This window comes from Eucyclogobius newberryi, unplaced genomic scaffold (assembly GCF_026437365.1).
Source record: "Eucyclogobius newberryi isolate DKJ021-1_F unplaced genomic scaffold, fEucNew1.0.hap1 SCAF_18, whole genome shotgun sequence".
Classification (NCBI taxonomy): domain Eukaryota; kingdom Metazoa; phylum Chordata; class Actinopteri; order Gobiiformes; family Gobiidae; genus Eucyclogobius; species Eucyclogobius newberryi.
The window spans coordinates 3,339,301-3,363,663 of record NW_027315812.1 but is presented as its reverse complement, the minus strand read 5'-3'; the positions used below and the strand labels follow the sequence as shown (position 1 = coordinate 3,363,663).

Below are 24,363 nucleotides of genomic sequence, written 5' to 3'. Positions count from 1 at the left end.
GCTGGTTTAGTCCTGGTTTAGTGCTGGTTTAGTGCTGGTTTAGACCTGGTTTAGTGCTGGTTTAGACCTGGTTTAGTCCTGGTTTAGTGCTGGTTTAGTGCTGGTTTAGTGCTGGTTTAGTCCTGGTTTAGTGCTGGTTTAGTGCTGGTTTAGTGCTGGTTTAGTGCTGGTTTAGTGCTGGTTTAGTCCTGGTTTAGTGCTGGTTTAGTGCTGGTTTAGTGCTGGTTTAGTGCTGGTTTAGTGCTGGTTTAGTCCTGGTTTAGTGCTGGTTTAGTGCTGGTTTAGTGCTGGTTTAGTCCTGGTTTAGTGCTGGTTTAGTGCTGGTTTAGTCCTGGTTTAGTGCTGGTTTAGTGCTGGTTTAGTCCTGGTTTAGTGCTGGTTTAGTGCTGGTTTAGTCCTGGTTTAGTGCTGGTTTAGTGCTGGTTTAGTGCTGGTTTAGTCCTGGTTTAGTGCTGGTTTAGTGCTGGTTTAGTGCTGGTTTAGTCCTGGTTTAGTGCTGGTTTAGTCCTGGTTTAGTGCTGGTTTAGTCCTGGTTTAGTGCTGGTTTAGTGCTGGTTTAGTGCTGGTTTAGTCCTGGTTTAGTGCTGGTTTAGTGCTGGTTTAGTCCTGGTTTAGTGCTGGTTTAGTGCTGGTTTAGTCTCCTCTCTCTTGCAGTGTGTGATGGTGTTGGAGTTGGATCTCTCGCCAACACTTTGGGCGTAAATTCCACAAACATCGAATCGTTCAAAAACTGCACCAAAATCACCGGAGACATCATCATCCTCTCGACCTCCTTCGACGGGTACTTCCTCCTCCTCCTGCTCCTCCTCTCTTCCTCTGCTCCTCCTCTCTTCCTCCTGCTCCTCCTCTCTTCCTCTGCTCCTCCTCTCTTCCTCCTCCTCCTCTGCTCCTCCTCTCTTCCTCCTCCTCCTCTGCTCCTCCTCTCTTCCTCCTCCTCCTCTCCTCCTCCTCTGCTCCTCCTCTCTTCCTCCTCCTCCTCTCCTCCTCCTCTGCTCCTCCTCTCTTCCTCCTCCTCCTCTGCTCCTCCTCTCTTCCTCCTCCTCCTCTGCTCCTCCTCCTCTCCTCCTCCTCTGCTCCTCCTCCTCTCCTCCTCCTCCTCTCCTCCTCCTCTGCTCCTCCTCCCCCTCTCCTCTGCTCCTCCTCTCTTCCTCCTCCTCCTCTGCTTCTCCTCCTCTGCTCCTCCTCCCCCTCTCCTCTGCTCCTCCTCTCTTCCTCCTCCTCCTCTGCTCCTCCTCTCCTCCTACTCCTCTTCTCCTCCTCCCCTCCTCTGCTCCTCCTCCTCTCCTCCTCCTCCTCCTCCTGCTCCTCCTCCTCTCCTCCTCCTCCTCCTCCTCTGCTCCTCCTCTCTTCCTCCTCCTCCTCTGCTCCTCCTCTCTTCCTCCTCCTCCTCTGCTTCTCCTCCTCTGCTCCTCCTCCCCCTCTCCTCTGCTCCTCCTCTCTTCCTCCTCCTCCTCTGCTCCTCCTCTCCTCCTACTCCTCTTCTCCTCCTCCCCTCCTCTGCTCCTCCTCCTCTCCTCCTCCTCCTCCTCTGCTCCTCTTCCTTTAATCGGACCCTTGTGTGTTTTAGGGACCCTCATTATAAAGTCCCTCCGATGGAGCCGTCTAAACTTGAAATCTTCAGAACTCTCAGAGAAATCACAGGTGGCTGTTGTTCTGGTCTCGTCCTGTTGGTGGCGCTGGTGCTTCATCTGTTCTTTTCACAGGTTTTCTACTGATCCTGAACTGGCCCAAGAACATGACGTCACTGTCTGTGTTTGAAAACCTGGAGATCATCAGAGGACGCACACTGCACCAGTGAGTGACGCACACTGCACCAGTGAGTGACGCACACTGCGCCAGTGAGTGACGCACACTGCGCCAGTGAGCGACGCACACTGCGCCAGTGAGCGACGCACACTGCTCCAGTGAGTGACGCACACTGCACCAGTGAGTGACGCACACTGCACCAGTGAGTGACGCACACTGCACCAGTGAGTGACGCACACTGCTCCAGTGAGTGACGCACACTGCACCAGTGAGCGACGCACACTGCACCAGTGAGCGACGCACACTGCGCCAGTGAGCGACGCACACTGCGCCAGTGAGCGACGCACACTGCGCCAGTGAGCGACGCACACTGCGCCAGTGAGCGACGCACACTGCGCCAGTGAGCGACGCACACTGCGCCAGTGAGCGACGCACACTGCTCCAGTGAGCGACGCACACTGCTCCAGTGAGCGACGCACACTGCGCCAGTGAGCGACGCACACTGCGCCAGTGAGCGACGCACACTGCGCCAGTGAGCGACGCACACTGCTCCAGTGAGCGACGCACACTGCTCCAGTGAGCGACGCACACTGCGCCAGTGAGCGACGCACACTGCGCCAGTGAGCGACGCACACTGCGCCAGTGAGCGACGCACACTGCGCCAGTGAGCGACGCACACTGCGCCAGTGAGCGACGCACACTGCGCCAGTGAGCGACGCATACTTTGACATTTATACAGTGGGACAAGAAGCAACAACTAGCTCGAGTTATGGAAAGCTAACAAGTAATTTCTACCTTACTTTATTTTTGTCCTAAAGACTTAAAATCATGTGTATTTGGACCTGATGTCATGTGATTGGCTCTCAGGGGCCACAGTCTTGATGTCATGTGATTGGCTCTCAGGGGCCACAGTCTTGATGTCATGTGATTGGCTCTCAGGGGCCACAGTCTTGATGTCATGTGATTGGCTCTCAGGGGCCACAGTCTTGATGTCATGTGATTGGCTCTCAGGGGCCACAGTCTTGATGTCATTTGATTGGCTCTCAGGGGCCACAGTCTTGATGTCATGTGATTGGCTCTCAGGGGCCACAGTCTTGATGTCATGTGATTGGCTCTCAGGGGCCACAGTCTTGATGTCATGTGATTGGCTCTCAGGGGCCACAGTCTTGATGTCATGTGATTGGCTCTCAGGGGCCACAGTCTTGATGTCATGTGATTGGCTCTCAGGGGCCACAGTCTTGATGTCATGTGATTGGCTCTCAGGGGCCACAGTCTTGATGTCATGTGATTGGCTCTCAGGGGCCACAGTCTTGATGTCATGTGATTGGCTCTCAGGGGCCACAGTCTGGTGGTGATGCGGGGGGAGGGGCTTCGCTGGCTCGGCCTTCGCTCTCTGAAGGAGATCAGCCACGGTAAAGTCCTCCTGAAGGGCAATCCTGAGCTGTGCTACACCCGAGAAGACCAGTGGAGGGCGCTGTTCAAGACCTCCACACAGGACATCTCACTCCAGGCCAACGCCAAGTGCAGTGAGTGTTACAGGACGGACTGTGCAGTGAGCGTTACAGGACGGACTGTGCAGTGAGCGTTACAGGACGGACTGTGCAGTGAGTGTTACAGGACGGACTGTGCAGTGAGCGTTACAGGACGGACTGTGCAGTGAGCGTTACAGGACGGACTGTGCAGTGAGCGTTACAGGACGGACTGTGCAGTGAGCGTTACAGGACGGACTGTGCAGTGAGCGTTACAGGACGGACTGTGCAGTGAGCGTTACAGGACGGACTGTGCAGTGAGCGTTACAGGACGGACTGTGCAGTGAGCGTTACAGGACGGACTGTGCAGTGAGCGTTACAGGACGGACTGTGCAGTGAGCGTTACAGGACGGACTGTGCAGTGAGCGTTACAGGACGGACTGTGCAGTGAGCGTTACAGGACGGACTGTGCAGTGAGCGTTACAGGACGGACTGTGCAGTGAGCGTTACAGGACGGACTGTGCAGTGAGCGTTACAGGACGGACTGTGCAGTGAGCGTTACAGGACGGGCTGTGCAGTGAGCGTTAATGGACGGACTCTGCAGTGAGCGTTACAGGACGGACTGCGCAGTGAGCGTTACAGGACGGACTGCGCAGTGAGCGTTACAGGACGGACTGCGCAGTGAGCGTTACAGGACGGACTGCGCAGTGAGCGTTACAGGACGGACTGAGCAGTGAGCGTTACAGGACGGACTGCGCAGTGAGCGTTACAGGACGGACTGTGCAGTGAGCGTTACAGGACGGACTCTGCAGTGAGCGTTACAGGACGGACTCTGCAGTGAGCGTTACAGGACGGACTGTGCAGTGAGCGTTACAGGACGGACTGTGCAGTGAGCGTTACAGGACGGACTGTGCAGTGAGCGTTACAGGACGGACTCTGCAGTGAGCGTTACAGGACGGACTGTGCAGTGAGCGTTACAGGACGGACTGTGCAGTGAGCGTTACAGGACGGACTGTGCAGTGAGCGTTACAGGACGGACTCTGCAGTGAGCGTTACAGGACGGACTGTGCAGTGAGCGTTACAGGACGGACTGTGCAGTGAGCGTTACAGGACGGACTGTGCAGTGAGCGTTACAGGACGGACTGTGCAGGGAGCGTTACAGGACGGACTCTGCAGTGAGCGTTACAGGACGGACTGTGCAGTAAGCGTTACAGGACGGGCTGTGCAGTGAGCGTTACAGGACGGACTGTGCAGTGAGCGTTAATGGACGGACTCTGCAGTGAGCGTTACAGTCCGTCCTGTGCAGTGAGCGTTACAGGATGGACTGTGCAGTGAGCGTTACAGGACGGGCTGTGCAGTGAGCGTTAATGGACGGACACTGCAGTGAGCGTTACAGGACGGACTGCGCAGTGAGCGTTACAGGACGGACTGCGCAGTGAGCGTTACAGGACGGACTGCGCAGTGAGCGTTACAGGACGGACTGCGCAGTGAGCGTTACAGGACGGACTGCGCAGGGAACGTTACAGGACGGACTGTGCAGTGAGAGTTACAAGACGGACTGTGCAGTGAGCGTTACAGGACGGACTGTGCAGTGAGCGTTACAGGACGGACTCTGCAGTGAGCGTTACAGGACGGACTCTGCAGTGAGCGTTACAGGACGGACTGTGCAGTGAGCGTTACAGGACGGACTGTGCAGTGAGCGTTACAGGACGGACTGTGCAGTGAGCGTTACAGGACGGACTGTGCAGTGAGCGTTACAGGACGGACTGTGCAGTGAGCGTTACAGGACGGACTGTGCAGTGAGCGTTACAGGACGGACTCTGCAGTGAGCGTTACAGGACGGACTGTGCAGTGAGCGTTACAGGACGGACTGTGCAGTGAGCGTTACAGGACGGACTGTGCAGTGAGCGTTACAGGACGGACTGTGCAGTGAGAGTTACAGGACGGACTGCGCAGGGAGCGTTACAGGACGGACTCTGCAGTGAGCGTTACAGGACGGACTGTGCAGTGAGAGTTACAGGACGGACTCTGCAGTGAGCGTTACAGGACGGACTGTGCAGTGAGCGTTACGGGACGGACTCTGCAGTGAGCGTTACAGGACGGACTGTGCAGTGAGCGTTACAGGACGGACTGTGCAGTGAGCGTTACAGGACGGACTGTGCAGTGAGCGTTACAGGACGGACTGTTTAGTGCACTTCTTCTGTTTCATCCGTTGCAGTGCAGCAGAACACGTCATGTGACCCTCAGTGCTCGGAGCTCGGCTGCTGGGGCCCGGGGCCGTCTCTGTGTGTGTCCTGTCTGCACGTGGACCGCAGGGGGCGCTGTGTGGAGAGCTGCCACCTGCTGAGAGGGTATGTCCTGGTCTAGACCTTTAATATCTGTGTTTGGTTTGTATGTTTGATCAGCTCCTTCCATGTCGTAAGAACAGATTTGAGCCAGGGATTCTTCACTTCCTCCTCAAGACTCAAGCGTCTGTCAGTATAAGACCTGTACAGGAACCTCAGGCATCACATGACTCTCAGTATAAGAACTGTACAGGAACCTCAGGCCCCACATGACTCTCAGTATAAGACCTGTACAGGAACCCCCGGCACCACATGACTCTCAGTATAAGACCTGTACAGGAACCTCAGGCACCACATGACTCTCAGTATAAGAACTGTACAGGAACCTCAGGCATCACATGACTCTCAGTATAAGACCTGTACAGGAACCTCAGGCACCACATGACTCTCAGTATAAGACCTGTACAGGAACCTCAGGCACCACATGACTCTCAGTATAAGACCTGTACAGGAACCTCAGGCACCACATGACTCTCAGTATAAGACCTGTACAGGAACCTCAGGCACCACATGACTCTCAGTATAAGAACTGTACAGGAACCTCAGGCACCACATGACTCTCAGTATAAGACCTGTACAGGAACCTCAGGCACCACATGACTCTCAGTATAAGACCTGTACAGGAACCTCAGGCACCACATGACTCTCAGTATAAGACCTGTACAGGAACCTCAGGCACCACATGACTCTCAGTATAAGACCTGTACAGGAACCTCAGGCATCACATGACTCTCAGTATAAGACCTGTACAGGAACCTCAGGCATCACATGACTCTCAGTATAAGACCTGTACAGGAACCTCAGGCATCACATGACTCTCAGTATAAGACCTGTACAGGAACCTCAGGCCCCACATGACTCTCAGTATAAGACCTGTACAGGAACCTCAGGCACCACATGACTCTCAGTATAAGACCTGTACAGGAACCCCCGGCACCACATGACTCTCAGTATAAGACCTGTACAGGAACCTCAGGCACCACATGACTCTCAGTATAAGACCTGTACAGGAACCTCAGGCACCACATGACTCTCAGTATAAGACCTGTACAGGAACCTCAGGCCCCACATGACTCTCAGTATAAGACCTGTACAGGAACCTCAGGCATCACATGACTCTCAGTATAAGACCTGTACAGGAACCTCAGGCACCACATGACTCTCAGTATAAGACCTGTACAGGAACCTCAGGCATCACATGACTCTCAGTATAAGACCTGTACAGGAACCTCAGGCATCACATGACTCTCAGTATAAGACCTGTACAGGAACCTCAGGCATCACATGACTCTCAGTATAAGACCTGTACAGGAACCTCAGGCACCACATGACTCTCAGTATAAGACCTGTACAGGAACCTCAGGCACCACATGACTCTCAGTATAAGACCTGTACAGGAACCTCAGGCACCACATGACTCTCAGTATAAGACCTGTACAGAAACCTCAGGCCCCACATGACTCTCAGTATAAGACCTGTACAGGAACCTCAGGCACCACATGACTCTCAGTATAAGACCTGTACAGAAACCTCAGGCACCACATGACTCTCAGTATAAGACCTGTACAGGAACCTCAGGCACCACATGACTCTCAGTATAAGACCTGTACAGGAACCTCAGGCACCACATGACTCTCAGTATAAGAACTGTACAGGAACCTCAGGCATCACATGACTCTCAGTATAAGACCTGTACAGGAACCTCAGGCATCACATGACTCTCAGTATAAGACCTGTACAGGAACCTCAGGCATCACATGACTCTCAGTATAAGACCTGTACAGGAACCTCAGGCATCACATGACTCTCAGTATAAGACCTGTACAGGAACCTCAGGCATCACATGACTCTCAGTATAAGACCTGTACAGGAACCTCAGGCACCACATGACTCTCAGTATAAGACCTGTACAGGAACCTCAGGCACCACATGACTCTCAGTATAAGACCTGTACAGGAACCTCAGGCACCACATGACTCTCAGTATAAGAACTGTACAGGAACCTCAGGCATCACATGACTCTCAGTATAAGACCTGTACAGGAACCTCAGGCACCACATGACTCTCAGTATAAGACCTGTACAGGAACCTCAGGCATCACATGACTCTCAGTATAAGACCTGTACAGGAACCTCAGGCACCACATGACTCTCAGTATAAGACCTGTACAGGAACCTCAGGCACCACATGACTCTCAGTATAAGACCTGTACAGGAACCTCAGGCATCACATGACTCTCAGTATAAGACCTGTACAGGAACCTCAGGCACCACATGACTCTCAGTATAAGACCTGTACAGGAACCTCAGGCATCACATGACTCTCAGTATAAGACCTGTACAGGAACCTCAGGCACCACATGACTCTCAGTATAAGACCTGTACAGGAACCTCAGGCCCCACATGACTCTCAGTATAAGACCTGTACAGGAACCTCAGGCATCACATGACTCTCAGTATAAGACCTGTACAGGAACCTCAGGCATCACATGACTCTCAGTATAAGACCTGTACAGGAACCTCAGGCATCACATGACTCTCAGTATAAGACCTGTACAGGAACCTCAGGCACCACATGACTCTCAGTATAAGACCTGTACAGGAACCTCAGGCACCACATGACTCTCAGTATAAGACCTGTACAGGAACCTCAGGCATCACATGACTCTCAGTATAAGACCTGTACAGGAACCTCAGGCACCACATGACTCTCAGTATAAGAACTGTACAGGCAGAAATATAAATAATGGTTTGACTGTTTGTTAATATAAACACATTATTTACTTTAACCTTCATGTTCTTTCTGCTGGGGCTGATTTTTGTCCCTTTTGTCTCTCGTCTGTTTCTTTGTGTTTGAAAAATCAACAAAACTGAAAACTGTTTTCGTGGCTGTTTTTTGTTGTGACACATTTTTCTTTAATTGAATCTCGAACCATTTCCAACAAAAGCACCTCAGTCCTCCAGGTCACAACAGCTGATTCTGTCTCAGACCTGGTTTAGTCCTGGTTTAGTCCTGGTTTTGTCCTGGTTTAGTCCTGGTTTAGACCTGGTTTAGACCTGGTTTAGTCCTGGTTGCCTTGTAACCAGAGGGTTGAGGGTTCTCCTTCTGTGTGTGGAAATCCAACGACATAAACAGATCTAGTCTCAAGTGTCCCGGTCCAGGTCCAGATCAGGTCCAGGTCCAGGTCCAGGTCCAGACCAGGTCCAGACCAGGTCCAGGTCTAGACCAGGTCCAGACCAGGTCCAGGTCTAGACCAGGTCCAGACCAGGTCCAGGTCTAGACCAGGTCCAGACCAGGTCCAGACCAGGTCCAGACCAGGTCCAGGTCTAGACCAGGTCCAGACCAGGTCCAGACCAGGTCCAGACCAGGTCCAGGTCCCACTGATTCTCTGGACTTTGATCATGTGTTTTGTTTGGTCAGAACGCCGCGGGAGGTGGAGCTGGACGGTCGATGTGTTCAGTGTCACTCTGAGTGTGAACTCCAGGACAGCGCCCCCACCTGCTCAGGACCGGTATGTGTACTGTCTTCAGACCTGGTTCAGGCCTGGTTTAGACCTGGTTTAGACCTGGTTTAGACCTGGTTTAGACCTGGTTTAGACCTGGTTTAGACCTGGTTCAGGCCTGGTTCAGGCCTGGTTCAGGCCTGGTTTAGACCTGGTTCAGGCCTGGTTCAGGCCTGGTTTAGGCCTGGTTTAGGCCTGGTTCAGGCCTGGTTTAGGCCTGGTTTAGACCTGGTTCAGGCCTGGTTCAGGCCTGGTTTAGGCCTGGTTCAGGCGGGTGTGATTGCTCTCTCTGACCGTCCTGTGGTTCCCGGGTCCAGGGTCCAGACCAGTGCTCTGGCTGCGCTCATGCCCAGGACGGGCCTCTCTGTGTGGGCCAGTGTCCTCAGGCTGTGCCCCTGGAGCAGAACCAGCTCCTCTGGAAGTATGTGGACTCAGAGCAGCAGTGCCAGATCTGCCACGCCAACTGCACCAAAGGGTAAGACACGGAACCCGGAGGGAGAAGCTTTTGTCTCATTGGTTCAGGTTTTGGAATTGGATGATGTCATAATCTCAGCTGGTGGGCGGGGCCTGCTTTTATCACCACCAGCAGCAGCTCGTTCCCAAAAAGACTCAAACTTCTACGCTGGCTTTTGATTTCTGTTATTTTATCCTCCTGAAACTCTAGTGTCTGCAGTAAATCCAGACGCATTTTTGGCCCGGGTTTTATTGGACAGATGAGAATGAAAAGGGGGATGAGAGAGGGAAGGACATGCAGTAAATAGTCAAAGTCGGGAATCGCACTCACAACGCTGCGGCCGGCTGCACGTGGAGTTTGTCATATTATGCTGCGCCTTAACCACTCAGCCACCGGGGGCAGCACTGTCTGTGGGACTTTTCACACTTAAAATGTCTTTTCCTCAAAAGAATGTTCCTGAATGTGTCATTTTCCTGTGATTTTCAGCTGCAGCGGACCAGGACTGTCCCACTGTATCGGGTAAGTTTAGTCCTGGTTCAGACCTGGTTTAGACTTGGTTTAGTCCTGGTTTAGTCCTGGTTTAGTCCTGGTTCAGACCTGGTTTAGTCCTGGTTCAGACCTGGTTTAGTCCTGGTTCAGACCTGGTTTAGTCCTGGTTTAGTCCTGGTTTAGACCTGGTTTAGACCTGGTTTAGACCTGGTTCAGACCTGGTTTAGTCCTGGTTTAGACCTGGTTTAGTCTTGGTTTAGTCCTGGTTTAGTCCTGGTTCAGACCTGTTTTAGTCCTGGTTCAGACCTGGTTTAGTCCTGGTTCAGACCTGGTTTAGTCTTGGTTTAATCCTGGTTTAGTCCTGGTTCAGACCTGGTTCAGACCTGGTTTAGACCTGGTTTAGACCTGGTTTAGTCTTGGTTTAGTCCTGGTTTATTCCTGGTTAAGACCTGGTTTAGTCCTGGTTAAGACCTGGTTTAGTCTTGGTTTAGTCCTGGTTTAGTCCTGGTTCAGACCTGGTTTAGTCCTGGTTTAGTCCTGGTTCAGACCTGGTTTAGTCCTGGTTAAGACCTGGTTTAGTCTTGGTTTAGTCCTGGTTTAGTCCTGGTTCAGACCTGGTTTAGTCCTGGTTTAGACCCGGTTTAGTCTTGGTTTAGTCCTGGTTTAGTCTTGGTTTAGTCCTGGTTTAGTCCTGGTTTAGACCTGGTTCAGACCTGGTTTAGACCTGGTTTAGACCTGGTTTAGTCTTGGTTTAGTCCTGGTTTAGTCCTGGTTCAGACCTGGTTTAGTCCTGGTTCAGACCTGGTTCAGACCTGGTTCAGACCTGGTTTAGTCCTGGTTTAGTCCTTGTTCAAACCTGGTTTAGACCTGGTTTAGACCTGGTTTAGACCTGGTTCAGACCTGGTTTAGTCCTGGTTTAGTCCTGGTTTAGACCTGGTTTAGACCTGGTTCAGACCTGGTTTAGTCCTGGTTAAGACCTGGTTTAGTCTTGGTTTAGTCCTGGTTTAGTCCTGGTTCAGACCTGGTTTAGTCCTGGTTTAGACCTGGTTTAGTCTTGGTTTAGTCCTGGTTTAGTCCTGGTTTAGTCCTGGTTTAGTCCTGGTTCAGACCTGGTTTAGTCCTGGTTTAGACCTGGTTTAGTCTTGGTTTAGTCCTGGTTTAGTCCTGGTTCAGACCTGGTTTAGTCCTGGTTTAGACCTGGTTTAATCCTGGTTTAGACCCGGTTTAGACCTGGTTTAGACCTGGTTTAGTCTTGGTTTAGTCCTGGTTTAGTCCTGGTTTAGTCCTGGTTTAGTCCTGGTTTAGTCCTGGTTCAGACCTGGTTTAGTCTTGGTTTAGTCCTGGTTTAGTCCTGGTTTAGTCCTGGTTCAGACCTGGTTTAGTCTTGGTTTAGTCCTGGTTTAGTCTTGGTTTAGTCCTGGTTTAGTCCTGGTTTAGACCTGGTTCAGACCTGGTTTAGACCTGGTTTAGACCTGGTTTAGTCTTGGTTTAGTCCTGGTTTAGTCCTGGTTCAGACCTGGTTTAGTCCTGGTTTAGTCCTGGTTCAGACCTGGTTCAGACCTGGTTTAGTCCTGGTTTAGTCTTGGTTTAGTCCTGGTTCAGACCTGGTTCAGTCCTGGTTTAGTCCTGGTTTAGTCCTGGTTCAGACCTGGTTTAGACCTGGTTTAGACCTGGTTCAGACCTGGTTTAGTCCTGGTTTAGTCCTGGTTTAGACCTGGTTTAGACCTGGTTCAGACCTGGTTTAGTCTTGGTTTAGTCCTGGTTTAGTCCTGGTTCAGACCTGGTTTAGTCCTGGTTTAGACCTGGTTTAGTCTTGGTTTAGTCCTGGTTTAGTCCTGGTTCAGACCTGGTTTAGTCCTGGTTCAGACCTGGTTTAGTCTTGGTTTAGTCCTGGTTTAGTTCTGGTTCAGACCTGGTTTAGTCTTGGTTTAGTCCTGGTTTAGTCCTGGTTTAGTCCTGGTTCAGACCTGGTTTAGTCCTGGTTTAGTCCTGGTTCAGACCTGGTTTAGTCCTGGTTTAGTCCTGGTTCAGACCTGGTTCAGACCTGGTTTAGACCTGTTTAGACCTGGTTTAGACCCGGTTTAGACCTGGTTTAGACCTGGTTCAGACCTGGTTTAGTCCTGGTTTAGACCTGGTTTAGTCGTGGTTTAGTCCTGGTTTATTCCTGGTTAAGACCTGGTTTAGTCCTGGTTTAGTCCTGGTTCAGACCTGGTTTAGTCCTGGTTAAGACCTGGTTTAGTCTTGGTTTAGTCCTGGTTTAGTTCTGGTTCAGACCTGGTTTAGTCTTGGTTTAGTCCTGGTTTAGTCCTGGTTTAGTCCTGGTTCAGACCTGGTTTAGTCCTGGTTTAGACCTGGTTCAGACCTGGTTTAGACCTGGTTTAGTCCTGGTTCAGACCTGGTTTAGACCTGGTTTAGACCTGGTTTAGACCTGGTTCAGACCTGGTTTAGACCTGGTTTAGACCTGGTTTAGACCTGGTTCAGACCTGGTTCAGACCTGGTTTAGTCTTGGTTTAGTCCTGGTTTAGTCCTGGTTCAGACCTGGTTTAGTCCTGGTTTAGACCTGGTTTAGTCCTGGTTCAGACCTGGTTTAGACCTGGTTTAGACCTGGTTCAGACCTGGTTTAGCCCTGGTTTAGACCTGTTTTGGACCTGGTTTAGACCTGGTTTGGACCTGGTTTAGACCTGGTTCAGACCTGGTTCGGACCTGGTTTAGACCTGGTTCAGACCTGGTTTGGACCTGATTTGGACCTGGTTTGGACCTGGTTTAGACCTGGTTTAGACCTGGTTTGGACCTGGTTTAGACCTGGTTTAGACCTGGTTCAGACCTGGTTTGGACCTGGTTTAGACCTGGTTTAGACCTGGTTTGGACCTGGTTTGGACCTGGTTTGGACCTGGTTTGGACCTGGTTTAGACCTGGTTCAGACCTGGTTTGGACCTGGTTTAGACCTGGTTTAGACCTGGTTCAGACCTGGTTCGGACCTGGTTTAGACCTGGTTTGGACCTGGTTTAGACCTGGTTCAGACCTGGTTTGGACCTGGTTTAGTCCTGGTTCAGACCTGGTTTGGACCTGGTTTAAACCTGGTTCAGACCTGGTTTGGACCTGGTTTAGACCTGGTTTAGACCTGGTTCAGACCTGGTTCGGACCTGGTTTAGACCTGGTTTGGACCTGGTTTAGACCTGGTTCAGACCTGGTTTGGACCTGGTTTAGACCTGGTTTAGACCTGGTTTGGACCTGGTTTAGTCCTGGTTCAGACCTGGTTTGGACCTGGTTTAGACCTGGTTTGGACCTGGTTTAGACCTGGTTCAGACCTGGTTTGGACCTGGTTTAGACCTGGTTTAGGCCTGGTTCAGACCTGGTTTGGACCTGGTTTAGACCTGGTTCTGGTTCCGTTTCAGTGACTCTCGTCCTTCGGTCTTGGCCGCTACGATCGTCGGTTCTCTTCTGTGTTTGGTCGTTGTGTCGTTGGTGGTTTTCGTGTTTTTTCGTCGACGGAGAATCACGAGGAAGAGGACGATGAGGAGGATCCTGCAGGAGCGAGAGGTCAGATCCTGTGCCTCTGCTGGACACGTGTGGAAGTACAACAAACAAACATTACACAACAGAAACACGTAAAGTGCCGGTTGAGTGCGTCCTCGCTCTGACAGGTTTGACCTCACGACAGGGCGCGGCTGTGCGGAGGCGTGTTCATGACACGCCCTGCAGCGTTTGTGAGGCTCATCCACACAGTTCAAATAATATCAACTCTGTATCACACACAGTTATTCAGTTATATTTCAGATTTTACAGCCCGTTTGTCCCAATTTGACCGTTTGTGTAAAGTTTATAATTGTATTTCCTGGTTGGACGTGAGCACAGACAGGCAAAGGTCATTCCACAGCTGTTACTTAGCAACCAGAGTGTAAACAAAAGCCAAACTCCACATAAACGACACAACAGTTCTGATCTGACACACAATAACACCATAAAACACCTTTATTTAGTCCAACCATGTGTCGCACACTGATGACATCACATTGATGACATCACACTGATGACATCACACTGATGACATCACCTGTTTCAGTATATTGCACAAACGCGTTGGGCTTTTCCTGACTTCCTTGTCTGAACACTACTTGTCAAGGTGCATTGTGGGAAGTTGTAGGTCCTTTATATTTGAAAAAAGGGCGTGGCACATGAAACAGCGCCCTCTGTGGAGAAGAGTGAGTTACATGTTTGTGTCCTTCAGCTGGTGGAGCCGCTGACCCCGAGTGGACAAGCACCGAACCAGGCCCTGCTCCGGATCCTCAAGGAGACCGAGCTCAAGACAGTCCGAGTCCTGGGCTCTGGGGCCTTCGGGACGGTCTACAAGGTAAACCAGATCATACCCGGATCATAACCAGATCATACCCGGATCATAACCAGATCATACCCGGATCATAACCAGATCATACCCGGATCATAACCGGATCATACCCGGATCATAACCGGATCATACCCGGATCATACCCGGATCATACCCGGATAATAACCGGATCATACCCGGATCATACCCGGATCATACCCGGATCATACCCGGATCATACCCGGATAATAACCAGATCCTACCCAGATCATAACCGGATCATACCCGGACCATACCCTGATCATACCCGGATCATACCCGGATCATACCCGGATAATAACCGGATCCTACCCAGATCATAACCGGATCATACCCGGATCATAACCAGATCATACCCGGATCATACCCGGATCATACCCTGATCATACCCGGATCATAACCGGATCCTACCCAGATCATAACCAGATCATAACCAGATCATAACCAGATCATAACCAGATCATACCCGGATCATAACTTCGTCCCTGGTCCCGTCTCTGTAGAGGATGTCCAGAGGTTCATTTATGTCCAGTTCACATGACTGGACACTAGTCTGGACTCTAGTCTAAACCACGGTCTTGGTCTCGGTCTAAACCCCGGTCTTGGTCCCGGTCTTGGTCTCGGTCTAAACCCCGGTCTTGGTCCTTGTGTGCAGGGGCTGTGGTTTCCAGAAGGAGAACAGGTGAAGATCCGTGTGGCCATCAAAGTCCTGAGAGAGACAACGTCTCCCAAAGCCAACCAGGAAATCCTCGATGTAAGACTCAGAGCAGGACCTCAGACCCTGACCTCAGACCATGACCTCAGACCATGACCTCAGACCATGACCTCAGAGCAGGACCTCAGAGCAGGACCTCAGAGCAGGACCTCAGACCATGACCTCAGAGCAGGACCTCAGAGCAGGACCTCAGAGCAGGACCTCAGACCATGACCTCAGACCATGACCTCAGAGCAGGACCTCAGACCATGACCTCAGACCATGACCTCAGAGCAGGACCTCAGACCATGACCTCAGACCATGACCTCAGAGCAGGACCTCAGACCATGACCTCAGACCATGACCTCAGAGCAGGACCTCAGACCATGACCTCAGACCATGACCTCAGAGCAGGACCTCAGACCATGACCTCAGACCATGACCTCAGACCATGACCTCAGAGCAGGACCTCAGACCATGACCTCAGACCATGACCTCAGACCATGACCTCAGAGCAGGACCTCAGAGCAGGACCTCAGACCATGACCTCAGAGCAGGACCTCAGAGCAGGACCTCAGAGCAGGACCTCAAAGCAGGACCTCAGACCCTGACCTCAGAGCAGGACCTCAGACCATGACCTCAGAGCAGGACCTCAGAGCAGGACCTCAGACCATGACCTCAGACCATGACCTCAGAGCAGGACCTCAGAGCAGGACCTCAGACCATGACCTCAGAGCAGGACCTCAGACCATGACCTCAGACCATGACCTCAGACCATGACCTCAGAGCAGGACCTCAGACCATGACCTCAGACCATGACCTCAGAGCAGGACCTCAGAGCAGGACCTCAGAGCAGGACCTCAGACCATGACCTCAGAGCAGGACCTCAGAACAGGACCTCAGACCATGACCTCAGAGCAGGACCTCAGACCATGACCTCAGACCATGACCTCAGAGCAGGACCTCAGAGCAGGACCTCAGAGCAGGACCTCAGAGCAGGACCTCAGACCATGACCTCAGAGCAGGACCTCAGACCATGACCTCAGACCATGACCTCAGACCATGACCTCAGAGCAGGACCTCAAAGCAGGACCTCAGACCCTGACCTCAGAGCAGGACCTCAGAGCATGACCTCAGAGCAGGACCTCAGAGCAGGACCTCAGACCATGACCTCAGACCATGACCTCAGAGCAGGACCTCAGAGCAGGACCTCAGAGCAGGACCTCAGAGCAGGACCTCAGAGCAGGACCTCAGAGCAGGACCTCAGACCATGACCTCAGACCATGACCTCAGACCATGACCTCAGACCATGACCTCAGACCATGACCTCAGAGCAGGACCTCAGTCAGAGCAGGACCTCAGACCCTGACCTCAGACCATGACCTCAGACCATGACCTCAGACCATGACCTCAGAGCAGGACCTCAGAGCAGGACCTCAGAGCAGGACCTCAGACCCTGACCTCAGACCATGACCTCAGACCATGACCTCAGAGCAGGACCTCAGAGCAGGACCTCAGAGCAGGACCTCAGACCCTGACCTCAGACCATGACCTCAGACCATGACCTCAGAGCAGGACCTCAGTCAGAGCAGACCTCAGACCCCTGACCTCAGACCATGACCTCAGACCCTGACCTCAGACCATGACCTCAGAGCAGGACCTCAGACCCTGACCTCACCGACCTCTGACCATGCGCAGAGCAGACCTGATTGTAGACTGAAAGTGTTTCGTGCTGCAGTTCCAGACCTTTGACCTTCTCCTCCCTCTTCCAGGAGGCACTGTTCCATGTTTGTCTGTGACCTTTGACCTTCTCCCTCCCTCTTCCAGAAGACACTGTTCCATGTTTGTCTGTGACCTTTGACCTTCTCCATCCCTCTTCCAGGAGACACTGTTCCTTGTTTGTCTGTGACCTTTGACCTTCTCCATCCCTCTTCCAGGAGACACTGTTCCATGTTTGTCTGTGACCTTTGACCTTCTCCATCCCTCTTCCAGGATGTTTGTCTGTGACCTTTGACCTTCTCCATCCCTCTTCCAGGAGACACTGTTCCTTGTTTGTCTGTGACCTTTGACCTTCTCCATCCCTCTTCCAGGATGTTTGTCTGTGACCTTTGACCTTCTCCATCCCTCTTCCAGGAGACACTGTTCCTTGTTTGTCTGTGACCTTTGACCTTCTCCCTCCCTCTTCCAGGAGACACTGTTCCATGTTTGTCTGTGACCTTTGACCTTCTCCCTCCCTCTTCCAGGAGACACTGTTCCATGTTTGTCTGTGACCTTTGACCTTCTCCCTCCCTCTTCCAGGAGACACTGTTCCTTGTTTGTCTGTGACCTTTGACCTTCTCCCTCCCTCTTCCAGGAGACACTGTTCCTTGTTTGTCTGTGACCTTTGACCTTCTCCATCCCTCTTCCAGGAGACACTGTTCCATGTTTGTCTGTGACCTTTGACCTTCTCCATCCCTCTTCCAGGATGTTTGTCTGTGACCTTTGACCTTCTCCATCCCTCTTCCAGGAGACACTGTTCCTTGTTTGTCTGTGACCTTTGACCTTCTCCATCCCTCTTCCAGGAGACACTGTTCCATGTTTGTCTGTGACCTTTGACCTTCTCCATCCCTCTTCCAGGATGTTTGTCTGTGACCTTTGACCTTCTCCATCCCTCTTCCAGGAGACACTGTTCCTTGTTTGTCTGTGACCGTTGACCTTCTCCATCCCTCTTCCAGGATGTTTGTCTGTGACCTTTGACCTTCTCCATCCCTCTTCCAGGATGTTTGTCTGTGACCTTTGACCTTCTCCATCCCTCTTCCAGGATGTTTGTCTGTGACCTTTGACCTTCTCCATCCCTCTTCCAGGATGTTTGTCTGTGACCTTTGACCTTCTCCATCCCTCTTCCAGGATGTTTGTCTGTGACCTTTGACCTTCGCCATCCCTCTTCCAGGATGTTTGTCTGTGACCTTTGACCTTCTCCCTCCTCCAGGAGGCATACGTGATGGCGAGCGTGGAGCACCCTCACGTGTCGCGTCTGCTGGGCGTGTGTTTGGCCTCCTCGGTGCAGCTGGTCACTCAGCTCATGCCGTTTGGATGTCTCCTCGACTACGTCCGGCAGCACCAGCAGCTCATCGGGGCCCAGAGGCTCCTCACCTGGTGTGTGCAGATCGCCAAGGTGAGGGCCACAGAGGGCCACAGAGGGCCAGAGAGGGCCACAGAGGGCCAGAGAGGGCCACAGTGGGCCAGAGAGGGCCAGAGAGGGCCACAGTGGGCCAGAGAGGGCCAGAGAGGGCCAGAGAGGGCCACAGAGGGCCACAGAGGGCCACAGTGGGCCAGAGAGGGCCACAGAGGGCCACAGAGGGCCACAGAGGGCCACAGTGGGCCACAGAGGGCCAGAGAGGGCCACAGTGGGCCACATAGGGCCAGAGAGGGCCACAGAGGGCCAGAGTGGGCCACAGAGGGCCAGAGTGGGCCACAGAGGGCCAGAGAGGGCCACAGAGGGCCACAGTGGGCCACAGAGGGCCACAGAGGGCCACAGAGGGCCACAGAGGGCCACAGAGGGCCACAGTGGGCCACAGAGGGCCAGAGAGGGCCACAGTGGGCCACATAGGGCCAGAGAGGGCCACAGAGGGCCAGAGTGGGCCACAGAGGGCCAGAGTGGGCCACAGAGGGCCAGAGTGGGCCACAGTGGGCCACATAGGGCCAGAGAGGGCCACAGAGGGCCAGAGTGGGCCACAGAGGGCCAGAGTGGGCCACAGAGGGCCAGAGTGGGCCACATAGGGCCAGAGAGGGCCACAGAGGGCCAGAGTGGGCCACAGAGGGCCACAGTGGGCCACAGAGGGCCAGAGAGGGCCACAGTGGGCCACATAGGGCCAGAGTGGGCCACAGAGGGCCAGAGTGGGCCACAGAGGGCCAGAGTGGGCCACAGAGGGCCAGAGAGGGCCACAGAGGGCCACAGTGGGCCACAGAGGGCCAGAGAGGGCCACAGAGGGCCAGAGAGGGCCACAGAGGGCCACAGTGGGCCACAGTGGAGGGCCACAGCGGGCCAAACCAGTTCTAAACCAGGTCTAAACCAGGACTAAACCAGATCCAAACCAGATCCAAACCAGGACTAAACCAGGTCTAAACCAGATCCAAACCAGGTCTAAACCAGGTCTAAACCAGGTCTAAACCAGGTCTAAACCAGGTCTAAACCAGGTCTAAACCAGGTCTAAACCAGGTCTAAACCAGGTCTAAACCAGGACTAAACCAGATCCAAACCAGATCCAAACCAGGACTAAACCAGGTCTAAACCAGATCCAAACCAGGTCTAAACCAGGTCTAAACCAGGACTAAACCAGGTCTAAACCAGGTCTAAACCAGGTCTAAACCAGGTCTAAACCAGGTCTAAACCAGGACTAAACCAGATCCAAACCAGATCCAAACCAGGACTAAACCAGGTCTAAACCAGATCCAAACCAGGTCTAAACCAGGTCTAAACCAGGACTAAACCTGGTCTAAACCTGGTCTAAACCAGGTCTAAACCAGGTCTAAACCAGGTCTAAACCAGGACTAAACCTGGTCTAAACCAGGTCTAAACCAGGTCTAAACCAGGTCTAAACCAGGACTAAACCAGGACTAAACTCTTTGTCTTTCACAGAACAGTGTTCTTTGCCTCTGGACTTAGCCCTGGTTTAGTTTAAATCCTCTTTGGCCTCGAGGTCGGACTCTTTCCCATCGTTAAAACGAAGCAGACTTTTGATGATGTTGTAGAGAGATAATCTGACCTGATGTTTATTCTGCTCCTGAGTCTCAGAAGGATCAGACTCTGGCTCATTAGTGAGAGATCCTCCTTCACACGCTTCATCCTGAATGTTGACCCTGTCTGTGGTCGCCTGGCAACCATCCTTTGTTTAGCTTTTAGTTCTGCTCCGGCAAAATGCAAGTACACCGGGTCTACACCCGGTGGTCTACACCCGGTGGTCTACACCCGGTGGTCTACACCCGGTGGTCTACACCCGGTGGTCTACACCCGGTGGTCTACACCCGGTGGTCTACACCCGGTGGTCTACCCCCGGTCTAACCCTGGCTCTGTTGCAGGGCATGTCGTACCTGGAGGAGCGACACCTGGTGCATCGAGATCTCGCCGCCCGGAACGTTTTGGTCAAATCCCCAAATCACGTGAAGATCACAGACTTCGGTTTGGCCAAACTGCTGACGGCCGACGAGAGCGAGTACCAGGCCGACGGAGGCAAAGTACGGCAGGAGCGCCACACGTGCACTGCCCTGCTTTTCCACTAGGGGGACACGTCCAACCAGTGTTTACACTGTCCGAAAGTGTCTCTGTGTCGCACACTGATGACATCACAGAGAGATTTAAACTCTTTCTTCACGTAACCGGACCAGAGTTAGACATGTTTGACATGTGTCATGGTTACGCAAACGGAGCAACACTTTTTCTAAGCACGAGAGACAAAGCGTGTTCAGGCGTGTTCAGGCGTGTTCAGGCGTGAGCGGGCGTGTTCAGGCGTGTTCAGGCGTGTTCAGGCGTGTTCAGGTATGAGCGGGCAGGTTCAGGCGTGTTCAGCCGTGTTCAGCCGTGAGCGGGCGTGTTCAGGCGTGAGCGGGCGTGTTCAGGCGTGTTCAGGCGTGTTCAGGCGTGAGCGGGCGTGTTCAGGCGTGTTCAGGCGTGAGCGGGCGTGTTCAGCGGGCAGGTTCAGGCGTGTTCAGGCGTGAGCGGGCGTGTTCAGGCGTGTTCAGGTATGAGCGGGCAGGTTCAGGCGTGTTCAGGTGTGTTCAGGCGTGAGCGGGCGTGTTCAGGCGTGTTCAGGCGTGAGCGGGCGTGTTCAGGCGTGTTCAGGCGTGAGCGGGCGTGTTCAGCGGGCAGGTTCAGGCGTGTTCAGGCGTGTTCAGGCGTGAGCGGGCGTGAGCGGGCGTGTTCAGGCGTGTTCAGGTATGAGCGGGCAGGTTCAGGCGTGTTCAGGCGTGAGCGGGCGTGTTCAGGAGTGTTCAGGCGTGAGCGGGCGTGTTCAGCGGGCAGGTTCAGGCGTGTTCAGGCGTGTTCGGGCGTGTTCAGGCGTGTTCAGGCGTGTTCAGGCATGAGCGGGCGTGTTCAGGCGTGTTCAGGCGTGTTCAGGTATGAGCGGGCGTGTTCAGGCGTGTTCAGGCGTGAGCGGGCGTGTTCAGGCGTGTTCAGGCGTGTTCAGGCGTGTTCAGGTATGAGCGGGCAGGTTCAGGCGTGTTCAGGCGTGTTCAGCCGTGAGCGGGCGTGAGCGGGCGTGTTCAGGCGTGTTCAGGCGTGAGCGGGCGTGTTCAGGCGTGTTCAGGCGTGTTCAGGTATGAGCGGGCAGGTTCAGGCGTGTTCAGGCGTGAGCGGGCGTGTTCAGGCGTGAGCGGGCGTGTTCAGCGGGCAGGTTCAGGCGTGTTCAGGCGTGTTCAGGCGTGAGCGGGCGTGTTCAGGCGTGTTCAGGCGTGTTCAGGTATGAGCGGGCAGGTTCAGGCGTGTTCAGGCGTGTTCAGGCGTGAGCGGGCGTGTTCAGGCGTGTTCAGGCGTGAGCGGGCGTGTTCAGCGGGCAGGTTCAGGCGTGTTCAGGCGTGTTCAAGGCGTGAGCGGGCGTGAGCGGGCGTGTTCAGGCGTGTTCAGGTATGAGCGGGCAGGTTCAGGCGTGTTCAGGCGTGTTCAGGCGTGAGCGGGCGTGTTCAGGAGTGTTCAGGCGTGAGCGGGCGTGTTCAGCGGGCAGGTTCAGGCGTGTTCAGGCGTGTTCAGGCGTGTTCGGGCGTGTTCAGGCGTGTTCAGGCGTGAGCGGGCGTGTTCAGGCGTGTTCAGGCGTGTTCAGGTATGAGCGGGCGTGTTCAGGCGTGTTCAGCCGTGAGCGGGCGTGAGCGGGCGTGTTCAGGCGTGTTCAGGCGTGAGTGGGCGTGTTCAGGCGTGTTCAGGCGTGAGCGGGCGTGAGCGGGCGTGAGCGGGCGTGAGCGGGCGTGAGCGGGCGTGAGCGGGCGTGAGCGGGCGTGTTCAGCGGGCAGGTTCAGGCGTGTTCAGGCGTGTTCAGGTGTGAGCGGGCGTGAGCGGGCGTGTTCAGCGGGCAGGTTCAGGCGTGTTCAGGCGTGTTCAGGTGTGAGCGGGCGTGAGCGGGCGTGTTCAGCGGGCAGGTTCAGGCGTGTTCAGGCGTGTTCAGGCGTGAGCGGGCGTGAGCGGGCGTGTTCAGCGGGCGTGTTCAGGCGTGTTCAGGTGTGAGCGGGCGTGAGCGGGCGACACGTTAAGCATGAGTCATGAGTTATGGACATTTAAAGTGTCATAGATCCTTTATTGTCTTTGTGTCGGTTAAATTAATGTTTGGGTTTTAAAATCTGAAAATGTTGAATTCACTTTTAGCTCTTTTTCCTTTCGTGTCTCGTTTTGACTCAAATCTGTTTCTTCTGGTTAAAGACGTTTGTCCCTCGTGTCTCGCAGGTGCCAATCAAGTGGATGGCTCTGGAGTCCATCTTACAGTGGACGTACACGCACCAGAGCGACGTGTGGAGCTACGGTCAGTAACGCCGAGGTCTGACCAGTGTCCCGGAGTGTCCCGGAGTGTCCTGGAGTGTCCTGGAGTGTCCCGGAGTGTTGTAGAGTGTCCCGGAGTGTTGTGGAGTGTCCCGGAGTGTCCTGGAGTGTCCTGGAGTGTCTTGAAGTGTTGTGGAATGTCCTGGAGTGTCCTGGAGTGTCCTGGAGTGTCCCGGAGTGTCTTGGAGTGTCTTGGAGTGTCCTGGAGTGTCTTGGAGTGTCCCGGAGTGTCCTGGAGTGTTGTGGAGTGTTGTGGAGTGTCCCGGAGTGTCCCGGAGTGTCCCGGAGTGTCCCGGAGTGTCCTGGAGTGTTGTGGAGTGTTGTGGAGTGTCCTGGAGTGTCCCGGAGTGTCTGGAGTGTCCTGGAGTGTCTGGAAGCTCGTGTTTCAGGAGTCACAGTTGATGTTTCTCTGGTGTTTCAGGAGTCACAGTTGATGTTTCTCTGGTGTTTCAGGAGTCACAGATGATGTTCCTCTGGTGTTTCAGGAGTCACAGTTGATGTTTCTCTGGTGTTTCAGGAGTCACAGTTGATGTTTCTCTGGTGTTTCAGGAGTCACAGTTGATGTTTCTCTGGTGTTTCAGGAGTCACAGTTGATGTTTCTCTGGTGTTTCAGGAGTCACAGATGATGTTTCTCTGGTGTTTCAGGAGTCACAGTTGATGTTTCTCTGGTGTTTCAGGAGTCACAGATGATGTTTCTCTGGTGTTTCAGGAGTCACAGTTGATGTTTCTCTGGTGTTTCAGGAGTCACAGATGATGTTTCTCTGGTGTTTCAGGAGTCACAGTTGATGTTTCTCTGGTGTTTCAGGAGTCACAGATGATGTTTCTCTGGTGTTTCAGGAGTCACAGTTGATGTTTCTCTGGTGTTTGTTTCTCTGGTGTTTCAGGAGTCACAGATGATGTTTCTCTGGTGTTTCAGGAGTCACAGTTGATGTTTCTCTGGTGTTTCAGGAGTCACAGTTGATGTTTCTCTGGTGTTTCAGGAGTCACAGATGATGTTCCTCTGGTGTTTCAGGAGTCACAGTTGATGTTCCTCTGGTGTTTCAGGAGTCACAGTTGATGTTTCTCTGGTGTTTGTTTCTCTGGTGTTTCAGGAGTCACAGATGATGTTCCTCTGGTGTTTCAGGAGTCACAGTTGATGTTCCTCTGGTGTTTCAGGAGTCACAGTTGATGTTTCTCTGGTGTTTCAGGAGTCACAGATGATGTTTCTCTGGTGTTTCAGGAGTCACAGTTGATGTTTCTCTGGTGTTTCAGGAGTCACAGTTGATGTTTCTCTGGTGTTTCAGGAGTCACAGTTGATGTTTCTCTGGTGTTTCAGGAGTCACAGATGATGTTTCTCTGGTGTTTCAGGAGTCACAGTTGATGTTTCTCTGGTGTTTCAGGAGTCACAGATGATGTTTCTCTGGTGTTTCAGGAGTCACAGTTGATGTTTCTCTGGTGTTTCAGGAGTCACAGATGATGTTTCTCTGGTGTTTCAGGAGTCACAGTTGATGTTTCTCTGGTGTTTCAGGAGTCACAGATGATGTTTCTCTGGTGTTTCAGGAGTCACAGTTGATGTTTCTCTGGTGTTTGTTTCTCTGGTGTTTCAGGAGTCACAGATGATGTTTCTCTGGTGTTTCAGGAGTCACAGTTGATGTTTCTCTGGTGTTTCAGGAGTCACAGTTGATGTTTCTCTGGTGTTTCAGGAGTCACAGATGATGTTCCTCTGGTGTTTCAGGAGTCACAGTTGATGTTTCTCTGGTGTTTCAGGAGTCACAGATGATGTTCCTCTGGTGTTTCAGGAGTCACAGTTGATGTTTCTCT

At 53.0% G+C, this 24,363-nt stretch overlaps 1 protein-coding gene across 1 annotated transcript in view; it reads left to right on the top strand.

Annotated features, from left to right (window-relative positions):
- The window catches only part of LOC140364910 (melanoma receptor tyrosine-protein kinase-like), a gene marked incomplete at its 5' end in the record, with an annotated part of 62,558 nt that overhangs the window by 13,824 nt on the left and 24,371 nt on the right, over nt 1–24,363 (top strand). Inside the window, 14 exons of the mRNA XM_072451291.1 lie at nt 655–781; nt 1,568–1,641; nt 1,704–1,794; nt 3,082–3,272; nt 5,434–5,566; nt 8,981–9,071; nt 9,380–9,537; nt 10,003–10,035; nt 13,401–13,545; nt 14,234–14,356; nt 15,024–15,122; nt 18,031–18,216; nt 20,121–20,276; nt 22,471–22,546. Coding sequence (XP_072307392.1) covers nt 655–781; nt 1,568–1,641; nt 1,704–1,794; nt 3,082–3,272; nt 5,434–5,566; nt 8,981–9,071; nt 9,380–9,537; nt 10,003–10,035; nt 13,401–13,545; nt 14,234–14,356; nt 15,024–15,122; nt 18,031–18,216; nt 20,121–20,276; nt 22,471–22,546 — 1,683 coding nt within the window. The remainder of the gene's footprint in view (nt 1–654; nt 782–1,567; nt 1,642–1,703; nt 1,795–3,081; nt 3,273–5,433; nt 5,567–8,980; nt 9,072–9,379; nt 9,538–10,002; nt 10,036–13,400; nt 13,546–14,233; nt 14,357–15,023; nt 15,123–18,030; nt 18,217–20,120; nt 20,277–22,470; nt 22,547–24,363) is intronic.